Below are 15,204 nucleotides of genomic sequence, written 5' to 3' on the forward strand. Positions count from 1 at the left end.
GACTAGGTGGTGCGACGAAATTAGGAAATTTGTGGGTGCTAGTTGGAATCGGTTGGCGCAGGACAGGGGTAATTGGAGCTCGCAGGAAGAGGCCTTCGTCCTGCAGTAAACATAAAATATGATGATGGTGATGATGATGGCTTCCATGTGCCATTTCCTCCACCATGCAGACACTGCTATCGTTATGGTCTGTAATTTCACGAAAAATAACGCAGTTTCGGCAAACAGGTTATTATTAGACGAAAACAAGCAGGGAGATCATTAATATAAATCAAAAAGAGAAGGGGACCTAATACTGAGCCTTGCGGCACACTAGAATGAACAGAACTAGAAAAGGATTCTTGGTCATTACATGTTACGTACTGCGACCTGTTCAGAAGAAATTGTTCTATCCATGAAAAAATGTTACGATCTATGTTAAGTTGACTAAGTTTAAGGAGAAGTGATTTATGCCAGACTTTATCGAATGCTTTCGAGAAATCAAGGAAACGGCAATCTGTGCATGAGCCGCGGTCTAGAATGAGATTCAGTTTATGGGCGAAACAGAGTAACTGAGTTTCGCACGAGAAAATCTTCTTAAAACCATGTTGATAAGGCGAAAAAAACTAATTTGATTCAAGTAAGGTTACTAAGCGTGAGTACTAGATGTGTTGGAGAATTTTACATGGTATGCTTGTTGGTTATATGAGTCGATAATTGTTAGGCGAGTCTTTTTTGCCGGGTTTATGGATGGGCACCACGTTCCCGACCTTCCAATCAGCAGGCATTGTGTGCGCGTCCAGTGACTGCTGAAAAATCTTAGCCAGAATAATAGACGAATACAAAATAGTGCTCTTTAGGAACTTAGCAGTAGTAAGGTCAGAGCAGGGACTTGACACTTTCAACGATTGAATTATTTTGGCAACGCCATATGGATCGATTATAATGGGATTCATTGGCAGGTCCTCATAGTTGGCCTCACACGGAGGCAAATTACTAGAAGAGGTTACAACATTTTTAAAGGAAACACTGTTAAGTACAGATGGGCAATCGACATTTGGTATGGGGGAGCGACTGGGAACGACTAGCTGAATTGAGTTACATTTGGGAAGATTAATAACGCGCCAAAACTTTTAAGATTGTTATTAAGCATTGACGGCAGTGTGTATTGAAGGTAATTATTTTTCGCATGTTTTAATTCGTCGATGTAAGCAATGTTATCGAGCTATAGGAAGCCCAGCGCTGTTCGGAGGGAAAGCTACTTGTCTCTGCGTCATTGGTGGTAGCGTTGCGTAGTTTAACCGACGCAGCATAGTTTGAAGCTCGGGATGTTACGTTTAGAATGCTATATCTCTCTTCGCATCATACATATAGTACTGGTTATCTATGAGTAGCTTGTTGTATTTTAGTGTAAACTGTGGGGAATGCAGCTGTCCTTTGGCGTATTCCAACAGTTTTTTCCGTGCATGTCTAGTTGCCGGCGCAAAGTCACCTGAAACCGAAATGTCCTCTTTTAGGTTGGGGCGCAAGGAAAGTATTTTTTCTTTTTTCTTTGTCTTTGAAGTTGTTCAGCTTCATGATTACAGGGCGACATTTAGTGTCGGAAAATACGCCCAATATATGGGCACTTTCAACAGCATTTGGGGAAAAGTCGCTGTCTATTGCTAAAGAAATCGCCGCAAGTGTTTTTTGCTCAGTTTGCGCCCACGTTTAGCGCGAGTAAGGAATACCATGAACGATCACATTATTTCTCCTGGATCTATCTTCTGGTTCGTCCAGCCGGCAGTTTAAAGTTACTTGTTGTGACGTCAGGCGCTCGGTAGTTTCTTTAATAGCCGCCAGATTGTCTCCGATGGCGTCTATGCTATTAGACTTGAGTTCCAGAGTTTCAATGCGTTTGAATATTTGGGACAGCTTTGAGTCAAGGGCCAGCTGGCTAGTTCTGATTTCCGCCTGACTTTCTACCAGTTCCACAGTTCGTTGGTTAATATCCTTTAGCGTATGTAACCCCCCCCCCCCCCCATTTCACTCGCTTCTACTGAACTTTCGGCTGCCAGTTCATTAGTTGAGTCGAAGCGAGACTTGATTGTTTTAGGGGGACCAGGGTTTGTTTCCACACCCCCTGACTGAAGCAACAAAAGGGCTACGTTCACACAATAGCTAAAATGCCACAAAGAACCCGCGGGCACGGGAGCAGCACTAGAACTCGAAAGTCACATCGCTTAGCGTATAAACAAATTTGGTTACGCACCTGCGGGGCAAATAGGCGATACATGTGAACCACACTGTGCTGAATGCCGCTCGCGTGCCCACTGACGATAACAGGGCCGCGCGGGTCCTTCAAACTCTTGGTGAAGGGCAGTGGCGCTGTAGACGAATTTGGCTTTTGCAGAGCAAGGGACAATTCGTTGATCGGCATCGGAGCGATAGCTGGGGCTTAGTCGAGACCATGACCGGGATGCAGTTTTTCAGCTGATAGTAAGATTGCCGTATCCACGTGTGATGATGGAGGGAACCAGCAGTAAGCCACCGGCAAGAAAACCTGCGGGGCAAATAGGCGAAACATGTGAACCATACTGCGCTGAATGCTGCTCGCGAACACATTAAATTCGAACAAACACATCTCGGCATCGTCCCGGAGAAAAACACTTTTTAGTGCTTGACGTAGACCCTTGGTGCCGTCCTCTAGACAATGGAAGGCCCTCCTCATCCCTTTGTACCCAGAGGCCTCGCGGTTCTCCCCTTCTCGACGTAATAAAAGGCACCGACAGGAGTGGAGGTCAATTTCTGCCTCTCGTTTGGCATAACACAAGTATAGAAACTCCATCGTCAATGTCGGCGACCAAACTGGTATCTTCTATCATGGGAAATGGGTGAAACTGGCGAAAAAAGCTTGCAAAGAACGCGCTTTTCAGGTATTGTTTATTAAATTACACGGTCCTCGTGCCAAAACCATGATCATGAGGCAAGCCGTAGTGGGGCACTGCGGATTAATTTTCACTGTATGGGGTTCTTTAACATGCGTTTCACCCCCATCGAAATGCGGCCGCCGCCACGTCCGCACTTCGGGCCCGCGACGTGGTGCTTAACGCCCGCTATAGCGGGCGTTAGGAGCTGCACGTCGAGCTGCACGTCGCACCGCCCGCTTGCATGTCGCACAGGTGCGGTCGTGCGAGAAACTGCACATGCCGCACACTGGTGCACAAATTTCGGTTTACACTGCATGTGCTTGTGTCCGCACATGCGGGCGGTGCGGCTCGAGAGGCCGATTTACGCTCGAGCCGCACCGCCCGCCGGCCACACGCGTGCGTTCGTGCGGAAAATTGCACATGTCGAACAACTGTGCACAAATTTCGGTTTACATTGTGTCCGCACATGCAGTGTAAACCGAAATTTGTGCACCAGTGTGCGGCATGTGCAGTTTCTCGCACGACCGCACCTGTGCGACATGCAAGCGGGCGGTGCGACGTGCAGCTCGAGCGTAATCGGCCTTAAGCCACCGCGGCGGGTGGTTCGGGAATTGCAGGGCAAGTTTAATCGAGGAATGAAAGTGCTACTACGTGACTACAGCACCCGCAGCTTTCAGGGCGATATTTTTTTTTTTATTTTTAAGAACGGAGAGCAGGCTGGTGCGGAAGACGACGGTTTTCATTGATACACCATCGGACTCTTCGCCGCCAACCACTCTGTGTGCGTGCGTTGTTTTTTTTTGTTTTTTTTATAATAACCGTTTCGTTGTACGACTATATTTTCGCCTCTCCATTGTAGACATTCTAGTCGCCATTTTCTTTCACTTTAATTATGTTGATAGCATACTATAGCAGATATATCTTTGCAACTTCGCTCAGATGTGTGCGTGCGCAGGTGACTTACTGAACGAGGAGAAGGTGCTCGCTTGGCTCACCAGTCACGAGAACATCGAGCTCAAGGACGAAATTGAGGAGGTCAACAGAAAGATGCTGGACAAACTACTCGACGAAAACGATTTCGTCGCCGTGTTCTTCTGTAAGTCAACGCTGGCGTGCAATAAAGGCTACAGCAGCCAGCGTATTATTGCATGTCAATGATATCAAGCGGTGGACAACGTGTTCTCAGCACATCATTTACAACGCACATGTCGAAGAGCATGTCGCATTACGATAGTGTTTCATAGGAACACCACCACCAGCATCACTTTAAATCGCGTAAGATCTTTCAAGTAGTTGACGGATTCCTTTTGCTCTATATTGTGGCACTAAGATTCATAAAGTGCTAATACAGTTCAGGGTCCCATGACAAAATATACTTGATTAAGTGCAGAGAACGAGGGAGCGCTGATGATGGCTGCCGCTTTTCTCCTTTGTTTGTGCAGTTGACAGCAACTGTCCGAAGTGCGACAGCGTGTTAGCTGAGCTGGAGAACATTGATGATGAAGTGGACGACCTTGACGTAACCTTCGTCAAGATTAATGACGTCAAGTACGCCAGAAAGTACGGCATCGCCCAGGTTCCAGCCATCGTTTATTTCCGGAGGAAGTTTCCTTCGATCTTCAGAGGTAAGTTCAAATACCTGTGTCGCTAGGCTCTGCCAATGGTAGCATACAAATGCGGTTTCTATATGGTTACCCGGTGGAAAGAGTGCCCTGTCTGTAATGTTCTGTCGAAATTCCAGTAAATAAAAGAAGTTACAGTCTCGACAAATTTTAATTCGCACAAATAGGTCCCCTGATAAAAAAAAAGTCGCAGTTTCGCCCGAAAGGCGAAGCATCGATTGCGATAGCAAATTAGTGGACAGCTATACGAAGTAAGGATAGTAGTTTTATAAACCGTATAAGCTTGTAAAGACAGGCATACTAACTAAATTAACAAGCATGATGTCACGCACGCACAAGCAAACATGAACACACCTCACTCGATGACCGCGGAAACTCGCTGCCGAATACTTTAGTGAGGAAGCGCGGCAGCAGCAGTGAGCGAATTGACCTTCGTGCTGTGTCTCGCGTCAACGCGAACTAAGCTGCATAAACGCAGCGCACGGAGGGCTGTGTCCCAGCCGCAGATTGTTGTCAAGATACAGCGGCCCGGGCATGCGCGGCCGCCCGCGCGCTGCCCGCAGTAGAACGCGGCCCCTCTTTCTCTACCCGCAGCGGACCTTGTCCCCGTCGCAGATGGCTTTCAACATACAGTGGCCCGGGCCGCCCGGCGTAGAAGGCGCCTCCCTCCCTACCCTCCAACTTAAGCCTTGCGCGCGACGGAACACGGCGCGCTTCGTCCCCGTATCGCGCCCTTTCGTGCGCGAGATTGAGCCGCGATCGCCGGCTCACCCTCGTACGCTTTCACTCGCACATACAGCATACGGCGCGTGGCGACGATTTTATCGCCCTTGGACTCTATACAGAACCTCACGGCGACGCCGACAGCAGAAATCGGCTTGGGGTGTCCATGTAATTGCTATCGCAATAAAAATAATATACTGGCGGAAGCTGTTCCGTCCATACATCAGTAAGTTGCAAGAAAATGTGATCTGCACCGGGAAATAGTTACATGACCGGAGTGCAATAACTGGGCCACTTTTATAAGCGAGGATAATTGTTATTGCGCCAACCTTGTGCTAACTACGATATATGTTCGTGACGAATGAAAATTTTGTTCGCAAAAGCGAGCAGGGCGACTGACATCCTCCTTTCCCTACGCTGAGCCCTCTTCTGCAGGGATGCGGCAAGAGAGCTGTCCTTCCTGCTAAAGCCTCTTCGTGAAGTAGTGCCCCGCTTTGAAGAATGCCGCCTCCTCCTCGCGCGCTCTGGCCGAGGCCGCCGACGCGTCGCTATTGGCCTAATAACATCACGTGGGCCCTCGCGCCTTGCTACAGCGCAATTTTTGCTCGAGAAGCGTCTACGGAGTGGCGAGGAGCGCATGTTGGCGCCGTTGCTACGCTCGAGCAGTGTAGGTGGCGCCACGGTCGAGGAAGGAGCGTGATAGAGAGGAGAAACGAGGAGTAGTGAAGGCGGAGGAGGAGAATGTCGCTACTTTACGAAGTTTAAGGGGTTTTACTTCCTGCTGCATTGCAGTGACACCTCCAGGCACACCCAGAGCTCTCGCGCGACACCACGCGCGTCTCAAAAGCGTTTGGCGTTCGGCGACGGAGGCGCCTTTTGCTTCGGCGGTAAAAGCCCGACCACCACGGAAGCGCACGAAAGAGCCAAAGAAAGCTGTCCGCTTCAATAAATAAACAAACTTACTAAACGCCACGATTGCTTGTTACAAGTGTGGGGCTAAATGGCAGTTTCACTGCACTTGAGCGCGCAGTGCACGAGCTCTGGAGAATGCATTTAGAAACTAACCAATTATTTCAGTACCATTAAGTAGGCAAGTCACTCTCACACGAGCGGTGCGCACTTTGAATTTAAAGTTACCCCACTACTATTCTTTTTTTACTTTTGACCTGCATTTGCCACACTCCGAATAGGCACTGAACGCGCAGATTATGCGCGACGCGTGAGCGGTTCTCACATGTTCGCGACCGATTATGAGACATATATATGGGCCTAGCAACGCGAAAGAAGCGCGCCCATGGTTCTTAAAGAGCGCATTCGCCCTCATTGAAAACTGCTTCCCTACGCAGGTGACCTGATGAAAGAAGAGGAGGTCCTGGAGTGGCTGAAAAAAAATCGGTACAGGCATCCTGAACTCAGCCTCTTCATGTACGCGCTGATAGCCATATCGACAGCGTTCATCCTCTACACGCTCTTTCTCATCTTCTGTATGAAAGCGCCTCGCGAAAAGAAAGAGTGATCGCTGCGCACAGCTCGTCGCCCCCCGCCTTCTCTCGCGCGCCCCGTATGACCAAATGTCGCGACTCTGTACCGCGCATGACATGTGCGTCCCGAGAGAGGTCACGCCGAGCCCTGCTGGTCGCAATCGGGCTGAGGTAGCCGCGTGCAGGTGAGGCGAAGGCAGTTCATTCAGTCTGGTGGCGAACGGATGCGCGGAGCGAGAAACCTTTCGGAGAATAAGCTCACAAATGGCGGGCGACCACATAACGTCACAGGCAGCACGGAGAAGAGCACGGAGAAGGGGAGTTACTGTATAGGCTCCATGGCTTGAGCCTATACAGTACTTCTAGGGAGGAGGATCTACGGCTGCCACCTGGTGGTAAGAAGAGAAACCAAGCTCAGTTTTAATGGCGAAAGCATACGGCACCGACCACGGCCTCGGAACCGTGGCCGCAAGGTGACGCCAGCATGCTACGGGCTCTAAAGCTTTAACGGGCTCAATGCTTCTCCAAACGATCGTGACGCTACGTGGCCGCGGTGTTCTCCTGTCCGTTCCTTGCTCCGTGGGCATACAGCGCAGTGAAAGGAACTACATCCCTGTGATCGTATTTTAGCTATAGAGACGTACAGTGTGACGGCGCAGTCTTTGTTGGAAGTAGATAAACCACTAAGCGCAAGGGCATGGCTATCGTCCAGACACAGGTTGAGGCTGCTATGGTACTCCTGGCGATTCCATGCTCAATGAAACCAGTCTTATTGTCCTCGGTACGTAGAAGTACTGTGCATCAGAATGCATACAATTCGGTCTTTGTACTTGTGGCGAAGACACAATCAAGTTAAAAATAAGAAATAGGCCAATTGCGGATCCTTTGCATGCAGTTGGGTGAGCGCTTTTACCTTCTAAAAGGAAATAATTAACCGTGCTAGTTTATTTTGAACAGACCATCGTTCTGTTGATATATGAAAAGAAATGCATGACAGACACCTGTATCAATCGTCGTTCATGTTACATCTTTAATAACTTGAATTTACGTTGCTCCAACGTGATAGAACCGTAGGGGTCGCGCAATAATGTCAGGAGTGATGGTCGGTAGAACATTCTATTGTCAACAGTATACACCATTCGGTCAAATACATATTTCATCACTGTCCAAAAAATTAGGAAAACATTGTCTTATATCTGCATGATCCTGTGCATTCAGGAAACATTCACTGCGCTCTTACGTCCTTACATGTGGACTATACTGTGTGAAGCCAACCGTGAGCTAGATGTCATGTGGTCTTTTTATGGGATATAAATAGATGGTGCATCCAAATTTCTGGCACGCTGTTGTGGCCAGCAAACATGTCAGTAGTACCGACAAATCCGCCACAACTAGGCTCCTGTAACGGTCACTTCTCGTATGTGCATTTTATATGTATAATCGACATGTGGTAATAGCGTACTTTTCAAAACAGATCTCGTCTTTGCGAACATATCCCGTTAAAAATGGTTTGGGGATTGCATTGCGCTTTACAAGGCCTGGTTGGTATGCTGTGCAAGTGTATGGATGCTTATAGTGGTAAGATGAAAAAACACAAGGACGGATCACTCATCATTACCAATACATTGTTTGTGTTTCAGAAAGTAAAACCCTGTGAGGCGATCGGCTGTACACCTCCTGAGATTGTAGTGTTCGCTGACAGTCCTTCAGGTGCCTTCGCAGCTTCGGCAGTTAAGCCGAAGTACAGGGAAGTGTTGAATATGCAGTGAACGTAAGGACACAGTCACTTGTGTCAACTGCCACTTGACCGTTTCATTATATTCCTTTCCGATTTCTATACACTGTTTGAAAGAAAATGCACAGATATCATGTTTACCACGTTGTTGTTGGTTACACTTATTCAAGACGCTCTTCTTTTTTTCTCTTTTTTTCCTTCCTTCTTTTTTGCACTGATACAACATCAAACCCACGTTAAGTGAACTTATAAGATCCATATACAGATCACGCCGTAATTATTCCTTGCGCACGCGTTTGAGCAAGTACAGGAAACATCATTTAGGTTATACCAATATTTGCGCATTCTGAACAAGAAGGTGTAATTTATATAAAGGCTGAAAATGGTGAACTTCTGTACTCCTGAATAGGGCGTTAAAAATCGTCACAAATTAAAGCATTTGCACATGAGTTAAACTACTTTTAGAAAGAGTAACGACGAATGCGCGAAACTGCTCGCGTGAGCGCGCGCAGAAAATTGTGCACCTTCTTGACACATTGCGCACAGTAAATATTTAAAACGTTCGCCCAGGAGCTATATCTTCATGCGAGCTGTACAAAAAACGACGGCGAGTTGCGCGTGGGCGTCTTCAAGCATGAGAGTCTGTTCCACAGACACCTCTGGAGCAGTATTGTACAGAATTGTAAAGATGCATTGTAATGATTATTTACATTGCAATGTACTTGTGTTCAACTTTATATGGCGCATATTGCTTTGATTGATGATCTGTTTGAATGCTAAGATCAAAAGCAGGCATGAAGAATGTACTGGACTTCATGTGGAACCATGAGTGATCCCATCGTCAACGGGGACCCCTACCGTGGTGTATTCGCTGTGATGAGCCTTCTTTTTTTGCTATAATTTAACATCACGTTCTATGCAACTGATAAAACGAAGTGTAGCCTAGCTTAAACACCTAGCTCAGTAAAAGTTACTGGGTTTATGTGAACACTAATTTACCTTCAGTAATACCCAATATAGATACGCAATTCCTAAGCACATTCAAGGGTGCCACAAAGGCAAGACATTCTGGCCTTACCGACATGGCGAAAACGGCGACATTGCCGAAGAACATCTTTGTGTACCAAGTGTACCCGTTAACACGCTGCACAAACAGTGAAAACAATAAAGCAACATATGTTTGTACTTGTGGGGTGTGTGTCTGGTAGACGCTTGTCATTTTAGATGCTCAGTGCATATATGCCAGCCCAGCAATCACAGGCGAGACCCTTCATCCGAGACGACGCATGTTTCACACAACACACAAGCGGGGAAACGAGAATTCAAGCAGTGATGCCCCACGCGTACGTCTCGTTCTCATTCATCAGCTGAGACAATCGCACACCTCAACCTGGCACAGCACTAGTCAAAGTTCGGCGAGAAAAACGTTGCTAAAAACTTTACCATCACAGTGTTTTTTCGCTTTGCAGCAGGAGCTTAATGGGAGGACAACGTGCCGGGGAGCAGGACACAAAGTAAGGCAGTGCCAGGAAATGCAAATTTATCTTGCGTGTACATTTGGCCTATAGTTGGTGCGTTGTCAAGTTACATGAAGGCCGAGGTGACAGACAAGCACTATACTAAGATTCTATATAATTTTCTGGCTAATGATTGCGTGTTCAGGCATGTTTCACATTTTAAAGGCACATCATGCGCACCTAAATGTGTTTTCCAAGACCTCGCGAATAGACACATCTCGAGCGCCGACGTCGCTTGAAATGCTGGTTGAAAACCGCAAGTATTGCAGTGCATTGCGATACTGCTTACGGTACTGCATAGTCGGTCACTGGGACTAAGGATTGCATAATAGCGCAACAAGAAAACAAGGACCCAAGGAGACGGGAGTCACTGGGTAGTCAGCGGTCGAATGGGTAGCGCATCGGGCTGTTGCGGTGAGGTGACAGGGTTCGAGACCAGCCATCGCACCAACTTGGATCACTGAGTATGTGGCAATGTGTACATACGTGCAGCTCTTCAACGAACCTCTTTCAGGCCGACATGGGTCACTGCAGATGCGAGAATGGGTAGGTATACCGCTGTTTCAAAGAACTGTTTGGCGCCGACTTCGAGCACTGGGTATGTGCCACTTGGTTTGTTCTGGTCCCCAATGAGCCTCTTTGATGGCAACTTGTATCACTGGGTAAGTGCCAGTAAGTGTGTGTCACTCCTCAATGAACGTCTTTGACGCCAACTTGGGTAACTGTAGGTACTTGCCACGGGGAATGTGCCGCTCTATACATTGACGAAAAAGATCCCTTAAATTTCTCCGATGCTGAGCGGAATTGAACCGACGTCGCAAGGGCTCCTCAAGGACAGCAACTCGGCGCATTAGCAGGCTACGTAACAAATGCACTGGCTATGTGCCGCTTGTGTCTGAACGTTTTTCACACCAACTCTCTAGCGAGTTGGGCCATGAATGCACTAGGTATGTGTCACACGCCAATGGATCTCTTGGCAACTTGGATCACTAAGGATGTGCCACTGAGTGTGCGGCAAGCAAAGGAACAATTCTCAGCGTTCACAGGGAAGGGCACACCGCACTTTTCGTCTCCGATGCCATGCGCGGACTTCTCAGCAGTGCCACTAGATGGCGCAGCGTGTCCAGAAAAAAGCGCGACAGAGGAGCCCATTTCCCGCATTACACATTTCTCAGCGTTCGCGCGCACCGCCGCGCCACGCATTTCGGAGGACACGCGCAGGCTTCGCAGCGGCAGCGCTAGATGACGTCGAGTGTTCTTAGCGAAGCGCGAAAGACGAATACCCGCCACTGCAGTATACGCCTCATACATAACTCGTTTCGACGGTGGTTATATTGATTCAATGCTAAACGCACAACCGTCGACAGTCATCCAGAAGTGGGTTCTGCCGAACTTTTTTTCTTATTTATTTACAATACCGCCAGTCTAACATATTAATTCGTAGTCTGCCTTTAAATGCACGCTTCGCTGACATGTATAATGACTGGATATTCTTCGTCGTGTCACGGGGAACGTACAGACGCTCCGCGCGCACCGATTTCTTTCGCGCTTCCTTGAGCGAGAAGGAACTTAGGTTTAAAATTAAATTGAGTTCTGGAGTTTTAAATGTCAAAACCACGATTTGATTGAGGCACGTCGTAGAGCAGGACTCGAAATAATTTTGACGACCGAGGGTTCTTTAACGCGTACCCAATGCACGTCATACGGCCATTCTTGCTTACGAAAGTAATGCAGCGCTACTTTTTAAAATGAGGACACAGAAAGACTTGACAGTACGGGCGCTGACTCCGACTATGTTTATTGAAGGGCACACGTCCTACATTTATGAAGAAGGCACTGAGCGCATGCGCATCCATGACTGCAGGAAAAAACTTACACACGCACACATAAAAACGGTTGATTAAGTTGAACAGACTGCATATTATCTCCCTTTGTTTAATCATCTGAATTCACTGCCACGCAGAGAGACTGATGTGGTGCTGACGCCCCTGTCGCCTCTCTGCATGATAAAAAGGCTTCTGATACCTCGCGAGATAATCTGCCCTTACTCCTGGTTAAAATGTTTATTCCCTCAAGTCGTGGCTCACACATTTGATCGCTCAGATCTTTGCAAGAGCGGCAAGGACCTGGTAGACTCTGGAAAGAGGCCGTAACGTCTAATGATCTTTCATGTTCCCTGGCGCGTTCGTTGACACAGCGCCCCGTTTGACCAACATAAACTTTGCCACAAGAAAGGGGCATCTCGTAGACCACACCCGCAGCATGTTCTGGACTTCTATGGGTTTACAAAGGGTCACTGCCTTGCCCTTTATTCTGGTTGCGGACGGCTTTACTGCGACGAAGTTATTTGATATTGCCTGCAATGCCTTTTCGTTTAAGAGGCAGGACAGTGTGACGACGAAGCATCTCGGTTTATCCGCTTACAGGAGAGACAGACTGTTATCCTTGCAAAACGCGGCCACCCTGCCTGTTATGGATTTCCATTTCGGGGCGGGTTTCCCGAGTGTAGTCCTTGCCAGGCTGTCTACGCCGTCGAGAACGCACCTTTCTTCGTCATATTTTTTCGCTTACTTAGCTACGCGGCGGTTAAAAGCCACGATGGTTGCAATGTGTGCTTGTTGGTAATGCATCTTGAAGGGGTGTACTGTAGCGCGATTAAAAGACGGGACAAAAGAAGACACACAGGGACACACACAGCGCTAACTTTCAACAATCTTTATTATCGAAAACCAGGTCGTGATTATACACTCAGCTAACATGAGTCACAGCCGCGTGAACAGATAAACAATCAATCAGAGCGAAACATTTTTGTAAGTGATATGTTAAGCCATGCGCAAAAATTTCAGTTCTTTTTTAGAGAGAGCCAATGACGGTTTGCTGATACATGAATCCCCTAGGGCATCAATCTGCTCGGCTTCTATTATAAGTCTAGTGAGTTCGCACTTATTGCTACACTCTTAGGCAAAGTTACACCCTTTAGCTTGCCCCTTCTGCCACACAACAATAATCGTTATCTGCCTTGATGCGTTTCCTTTCTTTAACGCTGCGAGCCCGGAACTTTCCAGTAACGAACGGCACGCGCGTTATCAGAAGGGGCACTCCAAAGGGTGTAAACTGTTCTATGCTGATAACGCGCGTGCCGTTCGTTACTGGAAAGTACCGGGCTCGCAGCGTTAAAGAAAGGAAACGCATCAAGGCAGATAACGATTATTGTTGTGTGGCAGAAGGGGCAAGCTAAGGGGTGTAACTTTGCCTAAGAGTGTACCAGTAATGGTTGTTGATTCGAAGAGAGGGGAGCACTTATGTTGCTTAGAATGAAGGGAGAGAAACCCATCTGATACAACTTTGTCGACTTTATTTTTGTGTTCGCACAGTCTGTCGTTAATGCATTTGCCCGACTGTCCCACGTAATACTTCCCACATGATAAGGGTATACGATATATAATTGATGTGTTACAATCTCTAAACTTCTTCCTGTGTTTAACTTAGCAGCTAGGAGCACTTTCTTTCTTTTCTGGGCTTGTTTTCCTGCACAAGCTCATTAGTTTGTTAGGTGCAGAAATAATCACACCACCCGCCGTGGTTGCTCAGTGGCTATGGTGTTGGGCTGCTGAGCACGAGGTCGCGGGATCGAATCTCGGCCACGGCGGCCGCATTTCGATGGGGACGAAATGCGAAAACACCCGTGTCCTTAGATTTAGGTGCACGTTAAAGAACCCCAGGTGGTCGAAATTTCCGGAGTCCTCCACTACGGCGTGCCTCATAATCAGAAAGTGGTTTTGGCACGTAAAACCCCCCATAATTTAATTTAAAAATAATCACACCAGTGTTACCTCGGCGGGCAATTTTCTTTAAGTTGTGCGACAACCGGTGGATATAAGGTATCACTGTTCGTCCTTTTTTTTTTCTCGCGGTTACTATTTGCTTCCGCACGTTCAGAAGTCCCAGATTGCTGCACTTGCCTAAGTATTCCCTCTGCAACTGATGCCAGAACATGATTGGGATAACCTGCTTCATGTAGCCGCATGGCCTGTTGTCTGAACGCTTCGTCAGTGCAATGATGGCATGATTTAGTAAGTGCGTTAATAAAAACATTTTAGCAATTACTCCGCCAGCTGCCAAGCAGCTGGCGGAGAGTTTGGAGAGGCTTCGCGCGCTCGCTCCTAGACAACCGGAAGTCGACGACAAGACGTGCCATCATGACGCAGAGCCAGTGAAGGCGGAGCTTAGCCTCGATCACACGGTGAACGAGTTGAGGAGAAAATGCATGACTATAAAGGAGGGTAACTTGTAATCGTCCGTAATCGACCACACAAATTGTGGTGCGAATCATTAAATTTAGCTGTACCCTACGCGTCTACATGTCCGAACCGTTTCAGGGGCCCTTTAAGGATTCCGTGTCTCAGAAAATCCGGCCTAGGCGACCGGCGCCCCGCGTCGGCTGTCGTTTCGTAAATTGTCGTTCCTAAGCACGCATACCCAAAAACACTGGCCCTCCGTGTAGCGCAAAGAAGTTAGCGCACTAATTTAATTTCTCAAAGGGAAATGCGTCAGGAAATCGTAAAGTACGACTTACCACAACCTACAGACATGATAGCGTGGTATTGTAATTTGAATATACGAGAAAGCATAATTTTGCTACACAGAAACTCAAACGCAAACCCCTTTTAATGCGATAGCGTTTTCCAGCTGCCGTTTGAGGTCCGTCTGAGTAGGAGCGGAGCGGCCCCCTCGGTTCCTTGCACACCAAAAAAAAAAAAAAGTAGCCATAACGCTCGCTTTCGTGCATAGCGTTCGCCGCCAGCGTTTGCCGGTAAAACGATGACACACGCTGCAGTTGCCGGGAAGCGCGAGAAGCACTCGGGGACCTTTGAATGATATCGCGTTCCACTCTTAAAGGCGAAGCTTAAGCGTCCTCCAAATTTTTCGCATGCAAGATCGGCTGTCCGCCATAGTTGACAGCCGATCTCGTATACGATCTAATACGCCCCTCCCACATGGAGGCCTCGGCGAGCCCTCAATACATTTTCATTTTTGGTATCCTGAAGGCGACGCCACAGTACACTAAATATAATTGTGGTTTACACTTAATACTTGCGCAAATTTTAACTTTCCCCGCGGCCCGAAGGGCTAGACGTTACAATCTCAGATGCTCTCCTGAGGCCTCCGTTTGCAGGTATTATTTTCATTTTCGTATGGAGACATGCGCGAAAGAAGAGGCTCGCACTTAAGGAACGA

At 47.7% G+C, this 15,204-nt stretch overlaps 1 protein-coding gene and 1 long non-coding RNA gene across 4 annotated transcripts in view; one reads left to right on the forward strand and one right to left on the reverse strand.

Annotated features, from left to right (window-relative positions):
- Positions 1-9,634, forward strand: part of hlk (hulk) — a 120,428-nt gene extending 110,794 nt beyond the window's left edge. For 2 of the 3 annotated variants that reach the window (XM_050169824.2, XM_050169825.2), the window contains exons 31-33: positions 3,844-3,984; positions 4,331-4,513; positions 6,580-9,634. In XM_050169824.2, coding sequence (XP_050025781.1) covers positions 3,844-3,984; positions 4,331-4,513; positions 6,580-6,749 — 494 coding nt within the window. In that variant the 3' untranslated portion in view covers positions 6,750-9,634. The remainder of the gene's footprint in view (positions 1-3,843; positions 3,985-4,330; positions 4,514-6,579) is intronic. The other variant, XM_050169826.2, reaches the window with a different exon arrangement.
- Positions 1-15,204, reverse strand: part of LOC129382221 (uncharacterized) — a 48,236-nt gene that overhangs the window by 16,270 nt on the left and 16,762 nt on the right. The window contains exon 2 of the long non-coding RNA XR_008610315.1: positions 2,231-2,521. This is a non-coding gene — a long non-coding RNA (uncharacterized lncRNA). The remainder of the gene's footprint in view (positions 1-2,230; positions 2,522-15,204) is intronic.

Source organism: Dermacentor andersoni, chromosome 6 (assembly GCF_023375885.2).
Source record: "Dermacentor andersoni chromosome 6, qqDerAnde1_hic_scaffold, whole genome shotgun sequence".
NCBI lineage: Eukaryota > Metazoa > Arthropoda > Arachnida > Ixodida > Ixodidae > Dermacentor > Dermacentor andersoni.